The 23,586-nt window shown below is 39.3% G+C and overlaps 2 protein-coding genes and 1 long non-coding RNA gene across 4 annotated transcripts in view; 2 read left to right on the top strand and 1 right to left on the bottom strand.

Annotated features, from left to right (window-relative positions):
- The window catches only part of CHST8 (carbohydrate sulfotransferase 8), a 166,327-nt gene that overhangs the window by 37,733 nt on the left and 105,008 nt on the right, over positions 1 to 23,586 (top strand). The window contains exon 2 of the mRNA XM_072346143.1: positions 3,441 to 3,664. Within this exon, the coding sequence (XP_072202244.1) occupies positions 3,556 to 3,664 (109 nt within the window). The 5' untranslated portion in view covers positions 3,441 to 3,555. The remainder of the gene's footprint in view (positions 1 to 3,440; positions 3,665 to 23,586) is intronic.
- LOC140257118 (uncharacterized) overlaps positions 3,430 to 23,586 on the bottom strand; it is a 143,840-nt gene continuing 123,683 nt past the window's right edge. The window contains exon 3 of one of the 2 annotated variants that reach the window (XR_011904963.1): positions 3,430 to 3,540. This is a non-coding gene — a long non-coding RNA (uncharacterized lncRNA). Of the gene's footprint in view, positions 3,541 to 3,561; positions 3,625 to 23,586 lie in introns of those variants that run through there. The other variant, XR_011904962.1, reaches the window with a different exon arrangement.
- The window catches only part of KCTD15 (potassium channel tetramerization domain containing 15), a 195,033-nt gene continuing 175,017 nt past the window's right edge, over positions 3,571 to 23,586 (top strand). Inside the window, exon 1 of the mRNA XM_072346150.1 lies at positions 3,571 to 3,664. The gene's annotated coding sequence lies outside the window, so the exon portion shown is untranslated. The remainder of the gene's footprint in view (positions 3,665 to 23,586) is intronic.

Here is a 23,586-nt window from a genome sequence, read left to right as displayed (position 1 = left end):
TGCCTATTGTGAGATGCACAGTTGAAACATGTGACTACAAATGCAAAGTATAAGTTGAAGGCTGCAGATTTCTGCGAAACTCTCTGGAGCTCTGTGTGCACCAGTCCAGAGCTCCCATACAAGGCATCCTTCTCCCTCATACACCTGATGAAGCATTGCCTGAAGAAACTGTTAGCTGATGCCCCACTAAGATTTTTCTTTCTTCTTTTCCTTCTTTTTTATTTTTTTTATTTTAAAATCCGATCTATCTTTTAAATCGTGGGATTTAACTACAGACAATATTTTCAAATGAGGACACTTGGTTCACATGTAGCAGTTGATGCCAACTGCTCTTGCAGCTCTCTGACCAGCCTGGGAATGCTCATGAAGTACACGCTCAGCATCTATAAAACAGTCGTTCCCATTCACTATGTTTACTCTCCTAGGACATGTTAATTAAAAACAACTGATTGAAAAAATTACAGTAGAACAGAGATGGGAAAAGCTTAGACCCATAATTTGAAGATCTCTGAAACTGTGTTTCATCAAGAGGTACTAATTTTATTAGAGGGAAGAGGCTCTCTTTCCTTCTTGGACTTGCTCTACATTTGCTCTTCGCAAAGATGAGTGAACAGGGAATGACAGTAGTATTTCTTTAGAGTTGTATCATTACATGAGGCCTTCTGTCGGTACATGCTTCCATCTAGCCTTCATTACTGCTGCATTGTGAGATGTCTAAACTAAAAGACCATGTGATCCTGAACACAGATGTCCTATAGGACATGGAATAATGTAAACATAACTGTTAAAAACTGCTACTGTAGCATTTCTTGCACTAATTAAGAACTAGCTAGGGACCTTCTTTCTTGATATTGCCTTTACTTCAAACAAAAACATTTCAACAAATCACAAAGTGAAAATGGTTTAGCATTTTAAGCTAATAATAATTGTTTTAGAAGCCCATTATTTGCTCAAGGGTATAATTCATTCAAAAAATGACCTAAAACTCATCATTATGCAAATAAAAACACAGTTATTTGGGAGTAGATGTTTTTAAGGGACTGTCTTTCAAATTATGATCATGCATTTCTTGCCAGCTCACACTGCCAGCAGAGGAGCAGTACTGCTGACTGCAGCTCAGGGCTAGGAGACACTTCAATTCCCTGCTTTGTCACAGCCTTCCTATATAATCTTGGGAAAGAAATTTACTTCATTCCTTTCCTGTATAATTGGGGTAGTAGAATTCTCCTCCCCATGCGCATGCAGAGAGCGTAAATAGGTTAGAAAAAGGTAAATGTTTACATCAGGGAGCTAAACACAATTCCTAGAAAGCTCTGACTGCGTGGTTTTACAAAATGATGCTCTGATTTTGGTGTCGTACCAGCCTTACCACAGGTCATGTGGTCCTAAGTATCCACTTATCCAAACTATTTAGTATGGACACCTCCTGCAGTAAACTCAAGGCAGAGTTGTTCATGTTCCCTAATTGCTTGCACATTACAGCAGTGGTTGGAATTATAACACAGTTGCTCTGAAGGCTAATCGTTCCCTAATCTGGCTCCACTGGAGCGTTAGAGTTAGTATTTGATCCTTAAAATGTATATATGTAGTAAATATATGTGAAAAAAACCCCATCCATGAGTCCACATGCATGTAACACACATAGATGGAGCTATGCAAGGACCCACATGGATTCAATTTTGCTAGTGCTGAAAAATGTTGTTTAATTTCCATTTGGTTTTACTTTAAAAAAAGGGAAAAATAATTAAAAATATGCAGTTAACCTCTGCCATCATTTTTAACAGACAGTAAAGCTGCATTTGCCTATGTATAGACAGAACATAGTGATGCTTAGCATTCATATAAGATACAAGCATCCATCAATGTTCCTGGCCTCAAGCCTACCTCTGGCTGCTTTACACACTGAATAAACAAACATAGTTGCCACTAGATAACCTTATCAGCCAGTTTCAAAAATGACTTCACTGGAACTACAAAAATGGCATTCTTTTTTGGTGCATTTTCGAAATTTAGAAAACAAATACCCTGCAGAGAATTAAAATCAGCTATGGAAACCATGAAAAGCAAATGAAGTTGCCTCTAACAACAAATGTTCCAGGCATATCAAGAAATCTAAAGATTTTTCCTGGAATAATTACTTTGAATCAAGACCTTTCCACAACCCATCCTCCCTGCAGGCTAATGTAACATAAGCCTTCTGTACCTAAAACCTCTTCTGTAAATAAAGACTACCTTCAGAAACCTTTACACCAGCTCACATTTCCAATTAGAAATACAATAAAAGCAAAGTGACTCCTGCAATCTGTTGCTGTTCTCCAGCCGGGGTGCTCGTGTTAAATAATCTGATGATAAGATACGTGGTCATGTTTGTTGGGAACCAGTTTCAGTGCCTGCACTTTAATGGACCTTCCCACATGTTACCAAAAAATGTATGGCCAGCACACTTGCATGGCAAAAGCATTTCTTTTAATTAATACAGCAATTGGCACTGCTAATGTATTTTTGTTGTTGTTGTTGCTGTTCACATTCTTTCATCTATTCACTTCTTAACTCTTACCAGAACGGGTACTGGTTCCAGTGGGACTATTTGTGTGCTTAAAATGAAGTATTTGCCTTAAGACTGTGTGCAGTCAGAGGTTTAGCATCACACACACGGTGCCCATCTGGGACTGACTAGTGCTGCTGCTTTTTCCCTGAAATGGCACATAACTGCAAGTATTAGAGCCAGCCGTGAGAACTGCAGAACCGAGCCCAGAAATCTGCTCAGGGTTCCCTGGGGAAGAGAGGCAGCAGCTCCAGTGCCCAGTGTTCCTGCAGCCAGTCAGCTCACTCCCTGCACTCTGTCTGCTGCTGCTTTATGCAGTCCCATGAAAGGTGGCCCAAGCACTGTGACCAGCATTTCTCTTTGGAAATCAATATGCCTATGGAGCTTTTCCAACAGGCTGTGTACCAACCTGCTGCGCCCCACTCCAACTATTTTCCTCTAGGCTGAAGTAGTAGGCAACTGCCAGTTGTTGGTCACTCTCCTCATGTTTGACATGCAAGGTGCTGCACGTGTAATCTTTTTTTCCCACATTATCTCACTTCATGGTTTTTACATTGCTTAATCAGTGCAAAATAAAAAGTGACATACAATTCACTCAAAGAAAGGAAACTATTAAAAGGATTTCTCTGCAAATTACAGTCATGGCATGATCGTTTTTCCCAAGTTATATTTCTGATGATACTCTGCATTGTACTTTCAACATGTTAAAAACAGTGACATATAACCAAAGACAAACTGATAGGACTGAAATTGACTGGATGACTGCAATTAACTTACCAAAGAAATACTAAAGAAATCAGTAGTTTGATCTAAAAAAGTACTTCAATCAACTAATGTATCTTAAACAATATATGTTCTGTGTGTTAAGTTTTAGGTTTTGTTTTACCTTTTGTAGGTATATTATGCCAGAATTCCAGACGACAGGACGAGACTATGAGTGAAGGGCGCTCTGAAGATTGCATGCAGTTCTTTTCCTGGGTCCAAACTGGATTGATCTGAGAACAATAATTATGAGGCTGACATGTATGTTCTCCTTCATCTTGCTGTTTGGAGCAGCTGGGCTTGTTGTCTTCATTCACCTGCAGGATCCAGGAGAAATAGTTCATCAGCAGACACCAGGTTAGCATTCCTGTTTCTGTTTGACTCTTACATGTTCAGTGTTTTATACTTGTACCCTTAACATGTTTACATTTTCCACAAAGGTTGCTTGAACACAGGTATGTACTTTTATTTATTTCTTTAATAAAGGCATTTTGAGGTTAATTGACCACAGAAAAGAAAAAGGAAAAAAAAAAAAAAAAAAAAAGAAAAAAAAAAAGAGTTTGCATAAAAAGCAGTTCCAAGAAACAATTGACTGATTATGCAGAAATCTTTGCCAAGGTGTACTGGGTCCAGCTGGATGAAGTTAATTGTCTGCTAAAGTGGAGACTGACTTCTGCTGCCAGTTATACCACTGCAAATCTGGACCTGAGAAATTCTGTCAAAGTTCAACTCTGAATACACCCATCCTTGCATACGATATTCAGTGTTTCATAGAGATGCAAGATAAGAGATGCATAAAATAAGTCATGTAAGAAGCTTAAAATATTTGAAGATGTCTTCCTTTAATGTGCATAACTTCTATTACATATTTCAGTTTCCATTCTTAAGTATGCCATATTTTCATGGTACTAACTTTAAACTGTAAAATGCCAAAAAAAAGCCACCCCATATTCATGTGAAAAGTTGAAAACTACAGGCTGAAGTAGTGGTTTCCTTTTAAACAGCGGGCATGTAAAAAGTGTGAAAATGCACAAGACTTCCCTTGATTTCCTTACAGTCACTTTTTCTTTGACTAAGGCTGCAATGAAGGCTGCTTTAGAGCCTAGACAAATGTCAGCACCGTTATTTCAGCTCGTAATAATACTCCTATGCGCAGAGGTTCAGTAGCTGTGTTTGCTCATATATACACTGAAATTCTCCTCTGACTGAATAAGTGCTTTATAAAAAGTCTATTCAACTGATGACTTCATTGCACAGTCAAGGTGACTGTGTATATTTTCAAGATAAAATATTAGTAACATTTTTAAAGCAGCTGAACCCAAATACAAAACTACATTACGCTTTAACAGAAGTCCTTACGTTATGTGCTGATTTCCATGCCCAGGTTTATTAAGCACTTACTTCCATATCACTAAACAATCTATACTTTAACATGTTGATTATTTAGTCCATTTGCACACCGATTTTGAATGCAGACACTCAGCTGAAACTGTAGATATAATGAATCATCAATGTGTCATGGAAAGCAGAGAATTAACCAGTCACTTCAGTTCTTTTCTAATTTGTTTTTGTATACTTAGATGCAAAATAATTTACAGATTAAAACTGACAGTACTGTGCATATTCATTTGGAATCAGTACTGCTATGAGGTCTGTATGTTAATAGGAAAAAAAAAAAAATATATCAGAAATTACACATCCCAAATTAGCCATACAAGCTCACAGGAGCAGATTATATGTTTAATGCCCCAAATGGTGATTGCACAAAATGCATGGTAGAGAGAAATCACCGAGATATCTCTACTATTGAGGTGCACACTGTGCAGGGCCTGCCTTTCCACTTAGTAAATGTGTTTTATGCTGGGAACAGACTCACCTTCATACTGTTATTGGCCACATATTCGGTGTGGTTGTACCATAACCTATGGAATTTAGATAGAACCTATAGGATGTGATCATATCTCCTTCAGTAACTGCAGGGGCCCAAAGCCCCAAGGATTTAGGACAAGGAAAGGATCATTTCCTCTTTTATACTTTAAATGTTACCAAAAGCCTCATGCTAGCCTGGTGGGTTGGAAACCCCTGGCAGAAGCACGCAATGTTCCAGTTGCCCCATCTAGATCTGCTGTGATGGTGAATAAAATTCCCTTTCTAAGACAAAGTAGCACTCCTGGTCAGACAGTCCCTAGACTTAAAATATATTTCTGCACAATAGCTACCCTGTTCTATGAACAGTTTTCACTGATTTTCCTAAAGACTTTTATCCTTTTCCCCTTCTCCCCCCATCCTGCCCTCACTAGTCACTTTTACCTAACCTGCAGTCCCTGAAGTTTCCTTTCTGTAGGTCACTTAGTTCCCCTCCCCAAGCACTAACAACTGTCTGAATGTTTGACAAGAAGCCAAACAGAATGGTAATTCCTGAGCTCGATTCTCAGTCACATACCTCTTGAACTGCTGAGTGCAATATACTGTAAATTATTATAGAGGATGTAACTTTTGAGTGGGACATCCGAGCACATTTAAATAAAGGCAAGTTTGAACTGAGGTCCTCTTCTCTTCCCTCCCTGCTGCACTCCTTGATGTATTCAGTAGCTGTCAGTAGGGTTCTTCATAGCTACAAAATGAACATCCCAGCAATGTTGTTACTGCCAAAGGTGTGCAGTCAATTTCTCAATTCTCACATTCAATTACAATTTATGTTAACAGGAATCAGACTGCACCGTTGAGTAAAAGGTGCTCCATGCAATTACTCTTATTTCTGTTTGGCTGATTTTCATGTGCGTTAAGTGCTTTCAGCTCATGGTGGACTCACAAACTCCTCACCTCTACTCCTTCTGAAAATGATACCAGTTATCACTAAAACATATTAGGAAGCATAAAGGACATAGGAAAAAACAGTCATTCATCTCATTACAAAGAGAGTAGGCATATTTCATTGCCAGACAGCCTCCTGTGAACACCTGTCAATCACAAGAGACATTTTGGTGTGCTGAAAAGGATGCTTCCCTTCCCCTCATCAGAGTATTTCTCCTCAAAGGGGTCCTTTTCTAATGGAGAGCGGATACTGCTATAATTTGCTTGTCTGATTGCTGCCTCAATAGAATTGAAAAAATGCATGTGTCATTAAGCTGCTTAGGACAACAGATTTTGCATGGCAGTGCTTTATTGGATTAGCCTTTGGTTTTGCATTTCCCACGTAGTTACTATGTAGCAAAGTGCATTTGCAGGGGTTAGAATCTTCTGAGGAAAGCTACAGAAAAGTCAATAACGTTTGTTTTGCCCTGAAAAGCACCATAGGAGAGTTTGTGTTGTCCAAAAGGGCATTTTTCACTGTTAGTACATTCAGTCACCTTTAATTTAAGACAGTACAACTTATGAAACAAGATTAATAAAAATACTTTGGTACTTCAGCTTTATCTGTCTGTTCCGGAAATTGCTCCTGATTGTTTTAGTCCTAGTGAGCACGATGGTGAGACCTTGATGTACTACTTAAACCAGTATAAAATCCACAGTCATAAAACTTTAAGTAATGCTTACATTACTTTCACTGAGCAAAGTACTCCTGACAGTAGCTGTTTGTGTTGATTTGTTACTATTCATTTATTCTTTCCCTGTGCTTCACATTGCTACCTAATTGTGATGCTGTACTGAGAAAGCAATACCAAAGTAATTTTCCACAACATTAGTTACAATTTTCTTCTGATCTTTCGAGTGAAACAATCCCATCCTGTTGGCTTCTGTGAGCATATAAACCTTGATTACATTTATCTGTTGGAAACCAATGCTTACAAAGTATATACGCTCTGGATAGTGGGCGTAGAGCCTTTCCTGCTGATTGACAACCATTCTGCCTGTACAGTTTTATTTATATAATGCGTATCGCTCTGAGCAGATATATTTATGACAGACAGCTATTTAGGGTGGGCAGAACAGATTTCCCAAGCCAATATATAAACTGCTGTGGATATTCCCGTGGTCATTAAAGGGACAATAACTTCACTTAAAACAGACATTTCCTGGGCTTCCATGGAGAGTGCTATTATTATGAAGAACACAGGGTGAAGCAGGGGAGTGGGTTCAGCAGTGATATGAATGAGATACAGTGTTACATCATACCAAAATGTAATGCTGTCCTGTATATGTGTGTAAAACATTGCTTAAACGGAGACAGTAAAAAATACTACTGGGGGAGGGGGGATGGAATAAAGTTAAGTACATTTACACATGGTGCACAAGGGAAACTTAATATATACATTCCTATCCTAACACAAGCAATTCTTGCATATATAAATCTCCTTTTCTTGATAGGATATTAAGCATGCAAGAACTTTACAGCAAGTAAATGTTCAACCACTGCACTGCTGTGCTTGTGGTGGAATCACTTCCAGCCAGCAAGGGGCTTGTCCAGACCCTGTGGCTACCAAGACATAGACACATAGTCCCTCTCTCTTGGGACTGACCATGGAAGAGCTGGTTGGATGAAAGAGGGTCATCATAGCCTTGTTCTGGGCCAATGCAGTGTTTGAGATCACCAACACTATGAAGAACTTGGGTTTTCAAGAGCTGCATTTGGGTGGTACAAGAAGGGATTACTAGGACAAATAAAATCAGTAGTGAAAGAAGAGTCCAGAGGCTGAAGCCATCCTGACAGCTCGGTGCTGGATTTTTAACACCTATGGGAACTTCAGAGCTGCAGAACTGACAGTCTATGGGCTGGCATGTGGTCTTGAATACTAAGTGTGGAGTCACAAATCACGAAGAACTGCTTCCCGTTTGCATCACATACAATACATATAAGTGTACTATGGAACACGCTCTGCACACTCCAGCTAGAAACAAAGGGATATTCGAAAATGGCATCTACTTTTGTTATAGAAAATATAGCCAAATGAAAAAGAGCATTAATATTTCTGTAAACCTACACTCAGCAAATTACTCTCTATGAGGTGATTAAGTCCATGGGAAACAGTTAATGTTTACTTTTTTTTTTTTTGTTTTAGCCATATGGTTTCTGACTTCAAAAACCTCTAAGCTTTCAGTTAAAACTTTTAAGGTGAATATATACAGATGCACATTCCCATGGGAGCTGGTAAGAGGATTTTCCACATCTTAAATGTTGCAAGTTTAAAACTCCAAAAAGAGTGAAAACAGAGAGTAGAATAGAAATGGGTTTGCATTCTGTACCAGCATTTGAAAGTCAAGCAGGAATATAACTAAGCCTGAAACTCATCTGACTTGGATTCTGCAGAGATTGCTCTTTCCCTCATCTACCAATTCTGAACATAATGCTGTCATCCCCTTTATTTTCTGCTTTACCAAGGGTATGTTGGGATGGGGAAAGAAGAAGGAGAGAGACAGTCAGAAGAGCCTGCACATCAGTGCTATAGCAAACCTGATGGCACAAGAGAGCAACAGTGCAGAAGTCTTCTGTATAATGCAGTAGCCTTAGAGTAAACACCAGGATTATATCTGAACTGATTTTTTCTTAGTTACTTATTCAGAATGCATGCAACTTCCTAGTCACAAATTATAGGCATATGCACATCTCCGTGTTAGCAGTAAATTTGCATAATACTTTCCTAGTGCACAATGTACCACTTGTTTTTTATACTGGAAACTTTTTTAAAAACACAATGGAAAATGAACTGGCAGTGATGTATAATTTCAGAAGTAATTTTCCTACAATTTATAACTTGCTTGTCTTTATGATCTGAGAGCCATTTACTCTGCATCTCAACTAACAGAACCAGCAGAAACGGAGAACAAAAGAATTTGGTACAGGAGGCAAGTGGGCCCTGCCATGCACTCGTCAGGCACTAGTGCCCTACTGTTACTCGTGTAAAGCTAGATTCCACAAGCTTAAGAGCAGTCACATCCTCTGAACTTCTCTAGAAAGGAATGTGCCTGTAAGCAGATTAGTTCCCAGCAGCCATTGGGAGTAAAAGGAAAAGATCTCCTTTTCTACTGAGAGAAGGCACTTGAGATGGAAATGTGGTCTTCTGAGTTGGATACTCTGAATCTGATACTCTTTCCTGTTGCTTGAAATGGTTGTGTTTTACACTAACTGTGAGCCTGGCTATTTTGAAAATTGGGATGTGCTGGCAGCAGCTTCATCAGTCTAACAGCAAAGGGGAATCAAATGCTGTCCAGATGGTTACAAAAGACACCATGCTGACAGTGGAGTCCTGTTCAAGAGAAATGGAGTTTAGTGCTGAAAGCAATCACTTATCACCTGTTTTATCACATATAACATGTAAAGATTGTCTTCTATACCACTTTTCCTTGTTTTTGTGACTATGCCATCTCCTTGGCAGCTTCACGAAAAATAAAGCATTTGTTAATGTGCTCTCTATCAACTCATAACTTTTTTTGATTCTTTTTCTCCCTCCTTTTATTTTTTTTTAAGTTTATGCTAACATGGTTTTAACAGCTGAAAAGTCAATAGTGATGTCCTTTAAAGCAAATACAGCTCTCAGCTACAACTTGCAGGCCACCATGCCCGTAACCAGTATTTTCTGTCAACCATAGTGCTTCCCCAGAGGCTAAGCCAATTGCCTGTGCAATTGGGATGTAAGGCTTCTGTGGTTCTTTCTGTCCTGTGCTACTGCTCAGACATTGCGCGCTATTGTGTTAAGCCAGGCAAGTCGCCTGCTAAATGCTTCCATTCCCTACTGCACAGGGAATCTGCAGGGGATTGAGCGTACCTACAGATTGCAAGATCCTGCAACAAAAATGCAAGACCAAAGCATTTCGACTGCAAGATTATCCCACAAACCAGTGACGCAGCAGTTATAATCCCACTGCAGTACTGCACACACATTAGTTGCCTGAGTTCATATCCAGTGCCCATTTATTTGATGGCATAAAGTCCCTGTCACCTAATCCCAAGTGTATTTATCAGTATAAAACCAGAACGATGCAGTGCTAAATCAGACTCACATAATACAGTACAGTTTCCACTTCCACAAATTTCCTTATCCCCCCTATTTCTATTTATTCTCAGATACTGACTGGTTAAAAAAAAAAAGTCTGATAGTTCTTTTAAAGCCTACTGTTAAAAAAATGTCAGATGTTGACACTTCTCTGTTGTGTCTGGCAAAATAAAAACCGACCTGCCATCTTAGAGCTGCATTCGTCCATGGTGCTTGGCAACATATCACAGGCAAAACTCAGCAGCACTGGGATATGTCAGAGGACTCCAAGAATGGCAGCTTTATGAAAGTACATTCCAAGGGAGCAAGCCTGTACGCTTCCAAGATTCCCTGAGAAATTTGCAGAAGCATTACAGAAATGGGCAATAGTTGATCAACAGACCCTCATATCACCTCTAAACACTCATTTGGATATGAAGCTATATCTAAGTTTCCATAGGAAAGGTATTGGTAGTAGAAAGCTTTTAGTTTGCTTCCTTTTTAAAACCTGATACAGTCTGAGGAGCTTAGGTAAATTTAAAATACTTCCTGGATTTTCTAAATTTTGTGTGATTAAAAATATTTTACAATATTGTATACATTTCCATTCCTCAAAGTTAATAATGTTCCCCTAAAAGCTTAAAGAAAACTCCTTCTCTCCAGTAATACCATCCTTTTTCATTTAGTAAACATTAATTTTCTTCTCACGATTCTAGTGAAGCTTGAAATTAAAGGTGGCTTTCTTCTCTATTATGGCTTTCTTGGTGTATCAGCATCAAAACTGTCAGTTACCTACGAGAGCATAAAAAGCCAAACAACTTCTTGTTGACATCATTATCATGTTCTCTGAATTGATGGTATATTTACTTTTGAAAGTAAGTGATTGGTTTTGAATCTGTCACCACTTAACATATGTAAGGTGATTAAATGATTTAAGTCACGCTCTGTATAGGTCCTATCCTACAGCAGAAAAGCACTTCAGAACCAACCAAGTGGATTGACCGTTCGGTCTCCTCAGACACCTGAAGTGCTTTGCTGTCTGAGAATCAGATGTTCTGCATCACATAGAATGAGGTCCTATTTTTGACCCTTTTTTCTTTTAGCTACTTAAGGAGACCTGTGATTAAGCAGAACCTCTGCATATAAAGGCAATTCAGACATGCTCTTTCCCTCTTTTTTGTCAGATTTGCTACCCATTGGCTGTTCATACCTACAGAAATTGAGTCTTGTTGGGCTTCTGTTCCTGCTTTTTTTACACCAATTACACAAAGCCCAGCATTGGGATTTATGTAATGATGACATAAATATTGCTTGGAAAAAGCAAAGGTATATTTAGCTTTAGAATTATTTAGAATTAAATTCTCAGGCATCTTGGGATACCCTGTACCTGCTCTAGTGAGTGGCTGACTTTCAGTCCCACTGACATGGAAACAGAGAAGGCAGACACGTACTTACTGTTGTGGCCAGGAGGAGAAACCCTACAAACCTAAGTGGAGGAAATTTGAAGTTTGCATGCTGGCTGTTTGAAAGGGTGGAAGTGGCTCCTTTTTTTAAGTTGTATGTAGTGCACAATGGCCAAGATCCTATATACTGTTTCTCAGATTGTTTTGGTTGTTGTTTGGTTTTCTTTTCTTGACTTGTTTGACTTGAGTTTATTTGTTAATAAAGTTCCGTAGAGCATAATGCCTATAAGTCAAACCACAGGAGAAATTATAGACAGCAATCACCGTCGCTTTGTGCAAACTGAATGCAACTTTAATTGGGCCCTCCTAATTGTGCATGCAGCTGCTAGGAAAAGCATGATGATGCTTATCTCACAGAAGAAAACAAATTCCTCTCATTACTCATCTGTAAACAAAAGGTAGATATTCAAGTAGTCACAAAAGTACATGTATGTACTTTCAGGCAGACACTACAATTTTTGTACAGTGCCAATCAGAGCAAAGTAATTCTGTGCTCATTTTTACTTTGTTCACCATAATTGTTTAAAATTTTTCTTGAATACATTGATCAATGAGAACTTGAACAGGGCTGGAATTCAGAAGGCCACAACAAACATGGGTACCTCAGACAATAAGTTCACTTAAATGGGCATGGAGAAACACAGGGAATGGCCAAAATTAATACTGCAAACCAATCAAGAGATTTTCTATAAGCTGTTAAGATGAAACTTGACCCATTCATTTAGCTCAAGAGATGTTAGTAACTTGGAAACAGGAGGCATCCTTAAGTCACAACCTAATTAAAATTCCAGCCATTCTGCATCTATAAGCTGCTCATTTTCAAGCTATTGAAGAGAATTAAATTCATGGAGAAAGTATAAAGCCAGGAATTGTTTAACTCAGATACAGTGATGATGTGTTCAGTCCATGTTAAACTAGCAATGGTATTGCCTCCTCCATAGGCATTTCTCACCACTATCTGCACTGCAGTAAATACCTCAGAATGGCTCCTGGAACTATTTATACTTAGTAGGAGAAAAATGAAATGAACCATTAGCAAACCATTATAATAGCCTTCCACCATTAGCAAAGAAGAACACGTAAGTGGGAGAGAAACAGAAGAAAAAGAACAAAGGTGTGTACAGCACACAAAGAATGGTAGTGAAGGAGGTATGAGAAAGAAAAGCTGATATCACTGCCTGTACTGTTCTTCATATTTGAAATTATTTAATGAAGTTTATGAGTTTGAAGGGTTGGGTTGTTTTTTGTTTTTTTTTTGTAAAAATGAAATCCAGAGACCAGTTTTGCTACATATTTTAAACACTAAAAAGGGAAATCAAATTACTGCTAGAGCAAAAATGCTTAATTAAATTAGAACGTAACACAAAATTCACTGCAGTTTTATAATTAATGTTAATAGACAATAGGCACAGAATCAGTGTGTCTGAAATTCCCAGGGGAACTAAAATGGAGAGAGAGGAAGTGGTAAGGAAAGAGAATATTTGCTACGTTAAATTCACAGTAGTTAACGAACTTAGAACTTAAATTTTTAAAAGCATTAAATGCTTCTCTTGTACAGTAATGATCTAATCAGATCCAACCTCTGTACACAAAACTGTAAGAGCCAACACCTTCTTACTGTCTTAGCATTTGCCAACCATATTTTTCCTCTTGCTTATTTCAAGAGATCAAATTACATATTCAGTGTATTCTGATTGTTCTCTGCCTTTTCCTCTAAAGGCACTGGCTTCATTTCTTAATTGAGACCCAGTGGAGATAAGTTCACCGCAACACAATTTAATGAACTATGGAAGAGTTACCTTTAAATGCATGAGTATTCAGCTGCATGACAGAAAAAGAATATATCCTAGGTGATGTTCCAGTAGACAATAATTAACTGAGACACCTTCTAAAATAATACCATCCACACAAAACAGTCTTTTCCCGCAGAAACTGGACAACACATAAAGCAAGTTAATAAGCCAAGGGCAATTCCTGAAAGGAGCTCGGTGGCACAATTTCTTTCCTCTGTGAAATCACAGATTAGGAAGGGGAGACCTGCAGCACAGAAGAGTGAATTTTACTCTTTTTCCTCTCTAACTTCAAAAGCCGAAATGAACTTGATTTTCTCTTTATATTAGTCTTGGCTGTGCCATCACTATCATCCATTCCAAGTGTGCAGAAGATTCTCCTTTTCACTCCAAATGATTCTGAGCAAAGCCAAAGCCTGCCCTGTTTACTGCAGAGATTTGAGGAGAAACTGATGCAGCACTGGCTCCACTGTATATTTTGATTATTAAATTCTTTGCTAAGGAGAAAGAACTATGACTTTTAAATGTCTCACATAATATAGCCCTAGGAGCAGGGCTGAGCAGGCTGCAGTCTCCCTCTTTAGCAACATGGCAGACTGCACACTGTTGTCCTCCTTCACCTTTCCTCATCTGAAACTGTCTATTCCAGCCCTGTAGCTGCCTTGCACAGCAAAAGCACACATCTGTCTCAGTGCTCCTATACTTTTGTTGCAATGTAACATTAATTAGATTTCAAATTCCTCAAATTAGGGAGCGTGAGTCAAACTCTGCCTCCTGCTGAGTTCAGAGGGGTACATTTATATGAATTTTTACAGCATTCAGCCTGCTTTGATTGCAGCCCTCCATACCACCACAAACAGATAGTAACAATTATAATGGAAGATGATTCACAACGAACTGCTGATGCTGCATTTCAGGAATTCTGAATATTTTAATCTTCATGGTGCCCACCTTTTCTGTCCTTATAGCAACTAACCACTGATGTGAAAACATTTAAGGGCAGATAGCTAATATTCCAAGAGAAACCCCATTTGCTATGAGAACATCATTAATTAGCAAGAAAACCATATTCTTGCAATTACTTAGAGCAGTCAGAAGTAAGCACACTGACACCAGCATTACTAGTGGCAAAATATTTACCATCTCCTGTCTCAATGGAGGAGGCGGCCAGAGTTAAAGGCTTACCTTGGGAGAAGGAAATCCTAAGTGCACACTTGATCAGTTGCATGTAACGACTGCATTTTCTTAGCCTAGTTTCATGAGTCTGTCACTGTATTTCCTTCATCTAACAAGCTGAAACTTCCTTTGGCAGTAACTTCACACAGATCTTGTGAAGGCACAGCTGCATTAGTCTTGCTGTGTCCAGCTTCTCCACAGCCTGCAGAGTCTGAGGGATGCGGCAGCAGGCAGCCTGGAGGGCTTGTTCAGGCATAGAAGGCCACAAGTCATTTTTTCTGATGGTGTTCCTCTATCACAATGAGGAGAACACTGGTATCGACAAATAAATAAACACACTCTTCATAGTTGAAGCCAACTCACTTCTAAACAGGAATGGATGGGGATAACTCTTGCTAGGGCCACTGCCACAGACAGAAACTGGAGTCCCACAGCAGCTGAAGAGCAGGGGCAGAAAGCAGCAGAGCTCAGCCGCCACCACAGGCCTCACCTCACGGCTGGGAACCACTGAGAGGCCAGGCCTGGCAGAAAACCCCCCCACAAAGCACCCAGGAGGAGCTGTACACTGCATTTTCCAGTTTTGTTCTCTCTTCACACTACTTTATCTTACAGTGTTAAAATATCCCCTCTCCCTTAGCAGTACGCCTAGGTAGTGCCTAATGAACTCACTGAAGATAACGGATTGATTTCGCTGGTTCGTTTTGTCTGCCACAGGTTTAATTATCGCACAGTTCTCTGGGCAAGATTGGATCCCAAGTACAATAAGGTTTTCCCCCCCTCAGCACAGAAGCAGCAATAACAGCAGCCGGGAAGTCTCTCTGTCCTCGCAGTGGGCACTGCGGTGTCAGTGTCAGATGCGAGTTGACAGGGCAGCAATACCTGCAGGACTCCCAGAGGCGGGCAATGCAACACAGTGCTTCTTCAAATCAAATTTGCCATGTAGGTTATTTATACTGAAGAGAAAGAAAGTTTTCTAGTTTTATTCTTTGCATTCTCTGAACTAAATGCATTTCAGATGATTTTTTGTTTTGTTTTGTTTTTCTAATTGGATGCTCAAAGGCTGTGAAGGTGTTTGGCAGCTCATGTAATACCAGCAAGGCTGCTAGGTCTGGACTCTTGAGCCTGGAGAGAAGGCAGTGAGGTGACCTGATAGCAGCCTTTCAATATCTAAAGGAAAGATATCTATGATATCTACAGGAAAGAAGGGGATATCTTTCAATATCTACAGGAAAGAAAGAGACAGATTCTTTAGCAGGGCCTGTGGTGGTAGAAAATGGGGAAATGGCTTCAAGCTTAAGGTTGGATGTAAGGAGAAAGTCATTTACAGTGAGGATGGTGAGGCACTGGAAGAGGTTGCCCAGATATGTGGTTCATGCCCCATCCCTGGAGGCTTCATCAGGCCCTGGGCAACCTGATTTTGCTGTGCACATCCCTGTTCATTGCAAGGGAGTTGGGCTAGATGACCTTTAAGGTGTCACTTCCAACTCAAAGAATCCTATGATTCTATTAAGGTAAAGATACAAACCCTTTCTGAAGCAATCTAGTCCTAAACAAAATAATATCATGAGACATGTACAGCAGTAAACCAGCCCATGCCCAACGACCATCAGCTGCACTGTAGGAGAGATGACCACATGTTGCACCATAGCTGAGTGAACACCTGCCCACAGGAAGCTATTTTCAAAAGCCAACATCCTGTTTATACTGAAATATATACATAAACTAATATATGCTAAAACACATGGATAAAGACTAATGAACTCCAAGATATAACCTCACAATGTTTATCCAAAGCTTTACAGAGAAACTAATAGTTTTTTAAGTGCTGCACAGATTTATTGAACTGAAAAGAATATTAACATAGTATGCTAATGAAATCTGCATTTAATAAGATATATATCCATTCAAATTCTCAGTACCTTTCTGTCAGTGCAGCATTTTGCAAAAATGAACCATCGAGGCAGCAATTTAATCTGATATAAAATCAAATGATCCATGTTAACAAGACAATTAAGTAACTGTCTGAAACTGAAGCAAAAATTGTCAGAAGTTCACCAGATAAAAACTGGTTTTGAATAATGTGAAAGTATGATTATACAGCAGGCAAACAGTTGTTTCTGTGATTAGAATAATATAGGTGGTAAATTAGATATCAATTTTAAAATACAGTAATTATGAAAAAGCCTATCTCGGGTGCTTCAAAAAAGAAAGCAAAACTACAAATTACATATTGGTTGCATTGGCCTATGCAGAATCCAGGGTGAATGCATTACAGGGAAATTAGCATTTGGAAAGGTTATTTGATGGCACTAAAATTGAAGGTTATGATAGATGCTTTTTTCTGGACATGGCAAACAAAATGATGTGCCACGTACTACTCAGAGGCTTGGTAGGACTATTAGAACAAGATATATAGTATTTATATATCTTAGCAGTATATACTTGTCACTAGGAATTAAATCTTTCACTTAAAATTCATTAACTTCTAAAAATATAACCTAATAATATACATCCACAATTTGATGATACAATGTAGGGATTTCTCCCCAGCAAAATATTATTCTAGAGGCAATCCACACACAGTCTTGTACAGGTCCTTCATAGCTGCATCTGTCAACATTCCTTACAATAAAACAGCCCAGGTGCAGGATGCTTAGAGATGCCAAGCAGCCAGTCTGCGAGTACAGCTCTGATACATTCATGTTTCTGCCCCTCCATGGTGCACTTTAGTGCAGTAGTTGCCAATAAATCAGTATGGTCTGTGGACCTCTGAAGTCAACGGATTGTTTTTAACGTAATGGAAAGGTCCAAAAAACTGGTATGAAATGTAAGCTTACTCCTAACCATCCTCAACATAAAGAAGTCCATACCTGCACGGAACAGTTTTAGAGGTTTACAGACTAAATGAAGGCAGAAACTACTGCTATAAGGGTACAACTTCCAGAAATGCTCCTAGTGCTATGTATTTGGTTCAGTCTACAAAACAGAGGTACTGTCTCCAAAAGAAGAGTGAAGTAAAACCCAGACCTTCCTGAGTGTGTACTATGAGGGGTGCTCCACACCAGATACAATCACTCATACTGCTAAAACCTTGTGTTAACTCCTGGGCCAGCACAGGACCTGCATCAGCCATAAATGAACGTGCAGTGCACTTAATGGCCTTTTTTGCAGCCTCACTCAGCTACAAGGGGAAAAAAAAAAACAACAAACCTAAAAGGAACGCACTCAATTTCTACAGAAATCACACCATATTTGTTTTGTCTCTACTGGGGGAGCTTTTGAGGAACACATTAGATGCACTCCAGGTGCTTACAGCCAACCCATTTAACCCTCTAGAAAATGGAAATCATCTGAGTCTCTTCTATTAACATTTAGCTATGTTTATGGAACAAAAGAAAGGTAAAGATTTACCTGGGGAAATAACAAAAGATTTGCAATGTCCAGTTTGGGTTAAAATTCAACTTCCCTAATGGACAGCCTCTGCTCTCCCTGCTCCAAGCTGCAGCCAGCTCCAGACACCATCCCACTCCCCAGAAGCCATGCAAGCCCTTCTTGCAGTGGGCATGAGCTCCTGCTGGTCAGACCTTCCCACTCCAGCACCCACAGCACCAGCACTCCATTGTTCTCTGCAGGTTCCAACCAACACCTCAGCCTTCAAGCTCCTGGTCCACTGGGGACACAGATCTTTCTAGGATTGCTTTACCCACTCAAATATAAATACCTAATTTCCTCAACAATTATGTGAAGACTCATCCACCTCTGTCCTTAGAAAAATAGCCTCAGAAAACCTGATTTAAAGACCACTGAAGTCATAGGAACTATTTCATCAATTTCCTTTGGATTTTGTACAGAGTATTTTTCTGTTCCTTCAAGCCCTTATTTTTCAGTAGAGTGGAACTCAGATTATAAAAGGAGATGCCCTGGGTTTTTTTCTTATTATTGGTTAAAATTGATATTCACAGTGAATCAGAGGCTTTCCCTAGATGCTTCTGATGCTTATCCTCCTTTGTTAAAGAGAATGCTACTTCAAATAACAGAGCTGGTAGCCTCTATTCAAAATCTACCAGACTGCAAAGAATGATGTTGTCAGACAGACTGATCTTTCTCCAATAGCTTTTGCAGCACTTTTGTTATGAAGATATTTAAGATAACATGGAAGAGAAAAGGAACAGATTTAGAGTCTTGGGATAACAAAATACAAAGTGTGACAAAGACTCACACTGCTGACACCTGTATTTGAAAGAGCTACAGAGAAAGTGCATTCATGGCTTTGCAGAAGAACAGGGGACAGAAGAGTTATGTGAGCTGCTAAAATAAATACATTTTTGTGAAAAATATGAAAATCACTTTTGAAGAACAGTTAATTGTTTGTTTAATTGTTTTAATTTAGGTTTAATTGTAGTAACTGAAAAGAGCATCGGCCCAAGGCAGCACACCTTGAGAGTTCTCAGCCCCCAGCTTACAATGAAATGAATCCAAGGAACAATTAATGCAATAAAAGACTGGGAACTAAATGTACACCTTGGTAACAGAGGTTCAGAGCAGCTGTCCTAGCTCTATCATAGAGAAATTATGATTTTAAAACGCACCGATAGTGAGAATCCTTAATTTCATTACGCTAATTTACACCATGATGCAGCTTTGAAGACCAAGTTGAGCTTCTATGTTGAAGGTTTGCAATGTGGACCTCTAGGTGCCATTTTCCAAACAAGAAAAAAGAAGATCCCAGTCTCCTCCCATTAAAATTTCACTGGTAAATCTAAGCGTGGTGGATTTAAGCTAACGCTAAATACTTTGCAAAACTTAGCAGTACAGAAGAGTAGGAATTAAGTCACATAAAGAAGAGCTGCTTAAACTACACAAGGGACCAAGTCCAAGGTTTATTCAGCAAACAACATATTCCCAAAGACAGCTTATGCAAGAGTGAAAGGGATTCTTCTAATACATGTCACCATCCTTCATGTCCCTGCGCTCCAACTAAAAAAAAAACTGTAGAGGTTGCCCTTCGCTCCCCTGACTTTGGTTAGATTTCCTATTTATTGGAGTTGGCCATTTTTCTATCAGAAACACAAAAACCAACCAAACAAGAGAGCATCAACAGTTCTGTTAAATAAAAAATGGATTTGCTCATTGTTGAGTAATTGCCACATTCTCCCAGTGTGCACCAAGCTGCAATACGCAGAGCAGAGCTGTTTTAGCACACTGATGGGCTGGTTAACGGTGGAGTGCATTGCAGGCTGCCCAAGCTCTCTGTCACTCACTCAGTCACTGTTTCTCTCTCTTAGGTACAACTAATAAGCAAATTTAAAAGGATCAAAGCACCAAATGGATAATATGCCTGGTGGCACTTCGGTACAGAAGTTAATAATACAGCAGAGAGGAAAAAGCCTGTGCTGCGCCAGACCTTGCTGGCTTTCCTATATTACAAGTTATAAAAAGCCACTGTGACCAACACAGAAAAGTAATTATTTCAATTAAAAGGGTGAGAGTGATAGTGTTGAAGTAGCGGATGTCTAACTTGCCATTTTTAAGTCTTCTAATACAATTTCTGTATTTTTTTATTTTTTTGCACCAAGTATTGTAGCCTGCAAAATCCTTATAATTAAACACCTATCAGAGTGAATAGCATGAACTAGAGTTGAGGATTTGGTGATCTTATTCCTGTAATAGGATTTGCCTACTAATTGTCACTGAAATGACAGAAGCCTCTGTTAATAGGAGCACAGAAATTGCCATGGTGGCTTAGATCAGCACTCCACCTATCTACTAAAATATCCTGTCTTTAGCAATGGGAGGTCTGATATGAATTAGAGTAAAATGCAAAATAGCCTGCTATGGAATAAACTATTATCAAATAAAGTTTCTTCAGTATTCTTCCTAGTAAAAAAAACAGGTTATGCCCTAACACAGGAGCGGTCATACTTGTTAAGAAATTCCTTTCACTTTAGCAAAGTACCCCAATCTTTTTCATTCCTCTTCATAAAGTTCTCCCTCCCTGACACAGGAACAGTCTGATAACTCAGCAAGCACCCAGTGCCTGAGCTGTTCAGGGCCTGGCCGTGAGGCCTCCCCCTGCTCCTCATTCAAATGCTTGCATCATTATGGCCGCACCCAGAAAACCCTGGAATTCAGAAACTAAGAGCAAAGGTAAGGAAACTGCAACTGAATTTAGCTGCAGCTGATGCTAGGGCAAACTTGGATCTTTACGCAAGCTCCCAAGGAAGATGTGAGCCCCAGCACCTTCCCTAGACACACCAGTCACAAGGAACAAAGCACCTCTGCCAGGGCCAGCATGGTCCTGCCATGCCACCCTATAGATACCACGTGCAAGTGAAGAGGACACCTAGGAGGAAAAAGAATGGAAGTGGATGATGTCAGAGGAGTGACTGTCTGACTGTGAACAGGGCCCACAGTGCAGGTTACAGATCAGTCAATTCCTGGCTTTACTTTTAAGGTACTATCATCTAATGTTTTACAATTCTTGTTTCTTTATATTCAGGGAAAAAAAGAAATCATTCAGAAAACTTACACCATGTCTTTTGCAGTATTGCTTATGTTGCAAGAGTAAGACAAAAATAAACCCTCAAAGCAGTAAGCTGCAATACCAAGTAATTATACTGCAATATACTCAAGCTCTTTCAAATAATTAGTTACTCAAACATCTGCTGCAAATTAATACCGGTCCAAACTTGTCTCTTGGGTAATTCGATGGACTTCGGTACCATTAAGTAAGGGATGATCTGTTCCAAGATGTTTACTGACTGTGGATAATTTGCTGTTAGGTTTAGTTTTGCACTGCTCTAGCTTGAAATCCTTTTGCAGTACTGTTGCTATTCAATAACTTCTGCTGATGCATCCACTTTTTCAGGCTTAACTCAAGAAAATTCAAAATGCACACACTGCCAAGGAAATGAATTCATTCAATAAGCGCTGCAATGTCAACTCTTAATAATTCTGTAATGTTGGAATAAACAAAGGCAGGAATTATGCTTGCCTTTCTAACCATCAATAAAACCTTATAAGTCTGCAAGGACTCATACATTTCACCATATAAAAACTGATATTAAGGCAACTCTTAGCTTGGAAAATTCAGATTGCATTTTAACCAAACAACAAATGAAGCTAATATGTATTGACTGCATTAACAATTCATAAGTGCACAGAAAGGAAATAAACAGTCTTTATAACGCTGCCATGTCTTTGAGGCATTGATTAAACTCTGTAGACGCCGGTGTGTCACTCCAGCAGCTATTCAATAATCCCAGTGTTTGTCCATCAATGTCTTTTGCCATTGGTCTGACTGTCCCGCTCCTGCTCAGGTTGGCAGCTATTTCAAAACACGAACTGTCACCCTGGGATAATCAATTACTCTAGCATGAATTGCTTGACCGAGTCTTCTAACGAATGCTAACATGTAAACACTTGTCAGACACTTTGCAGACCACAGAGTTTGTGTGGCCACACTGGTGTGTGGGAAGCTGACTGGCAGCAAAGCTGTAAGCACAGACCAGTCTCATTGTGTTAATAATGCACGCTGCTCGCAAGCTCGCCTTTAAAATAGATTAGCTAAACCTGTAGTGATTGTATTGATTTTACAATCTTCTTCTCCTCTATGGAAATGAGTGGATCTTTGCAGGAACAAGTCCTACCGGAGGGAGCCCAGTATGCACTGTCTCGACCCGGTGTGAAAAGTTAATGCATTTTCATGAGCCATTGGCTGCTCTCACACACAAGAGCAATTTATATCCAAAACCTGTAATTACAGTGCAGCTTAGCAACACCCCAAAAATCCTATTGCTATTTCAGTGATAAGCCTCAGTCTTACGGATTACATTTGTTAAATTAATAGTAAAACTATGCAAAAGTTCTCTGCAAAGACCTACAATTTAATTATTTTGCATAAATACAGTCTGTCAAATCACTTTGGCTGTGATTAGCAGACGACCAGAGGGTAACTATTTCAGTAAGCAATATTTATTACCTGATGAACTGTATGGGAACCTCAGGCACGCTGAAGAGTCAGTTCTGTTCCCCAAACCTATTCTTGAATCTTTAAATAAATCATTTGATTCTCTGAGCGCTTAAAGAGGAGAGGTTAAAGATTCTCCTAGAAAACAAAAACATTTCATTCCTGAAGTCATTATTTCCATAATGACACATTGGAGTTTGTTCCTCATGTTTTGTTTCAGGTTTTTTTCCCACTGAAACCTCCAACAAAATCCAAAAAGAAAAAAAAAAATCGAAAAACTGTGTTTTTCTATGTACAAACACAAATGTTTCATATAGAAATACGTTTCTTTTTGGAACACTTCCACTCCGGAACAATTCCCACTGAACTAACTGCACTTTTTATAAACCAGAACACTTATTTAGATGAATGGTTATGGATTTAGGAGTCCAACTGTAGTCAGGCTGGTTGTAAATTCATTGCCTCCAGTCATGTTTTTATAATTATGAGCTTCCCCGTGCCAGTGTGTGAGCAGAACTCCCCTCTGATTAACATGAGGAGGCATGCTGGAGTCTGGCCGCATGGCGCAGCCAAGCATCAGCAAGACTTTGCATACAGAAAAGATTTTACAATATGTCCCTTTTTTAAATTCAAAATCCCAATTCATGGACAGGAACTCACTCTTTAATATTTCTTTTAATGCTGTCCCTGCTCTGAGCGCATTTCTGAAAAGCACAAAGCTAATTTAAACATGCAAAATGTCATTCTGTACCTCTCTGCCACATGCCAGTGTTTGCAAGTCTGCAGGAAAGGGCACCCATTAGGTACAGGAATATGCAGGATGTATTCCCTTCTGGTACTGGCAAGCATGAGTTAAGCATATGGGAATGTGTGCAAGCCACGGTATGACACGTTAATTTAGAAGATCTGACATTTATGAACTTGGATTAAACTGCTCCTCGTGATTACAGATTCATGTTTCTGGATGACT

Source organism: Excalfactoria chinensis, chromosome 11, assembly GCF_039878825.1.
Source record: "Excalfactoria chinensis isolate bCotChi1 chromosome 11, bCotChi1.hap2, whole genome shotgun sequence".
NCBI classification, from domain to species: Eukaryota; Metazoa; Chordata; class Aves; order Galliformes; family Phasianidae; genus Excalfactoria; species Excalfactoria chinensis.
Note: the sequence above shows the minus strand (reverse complement) of the source record. Positions and strands in the feature narration are given on the sequence as shown.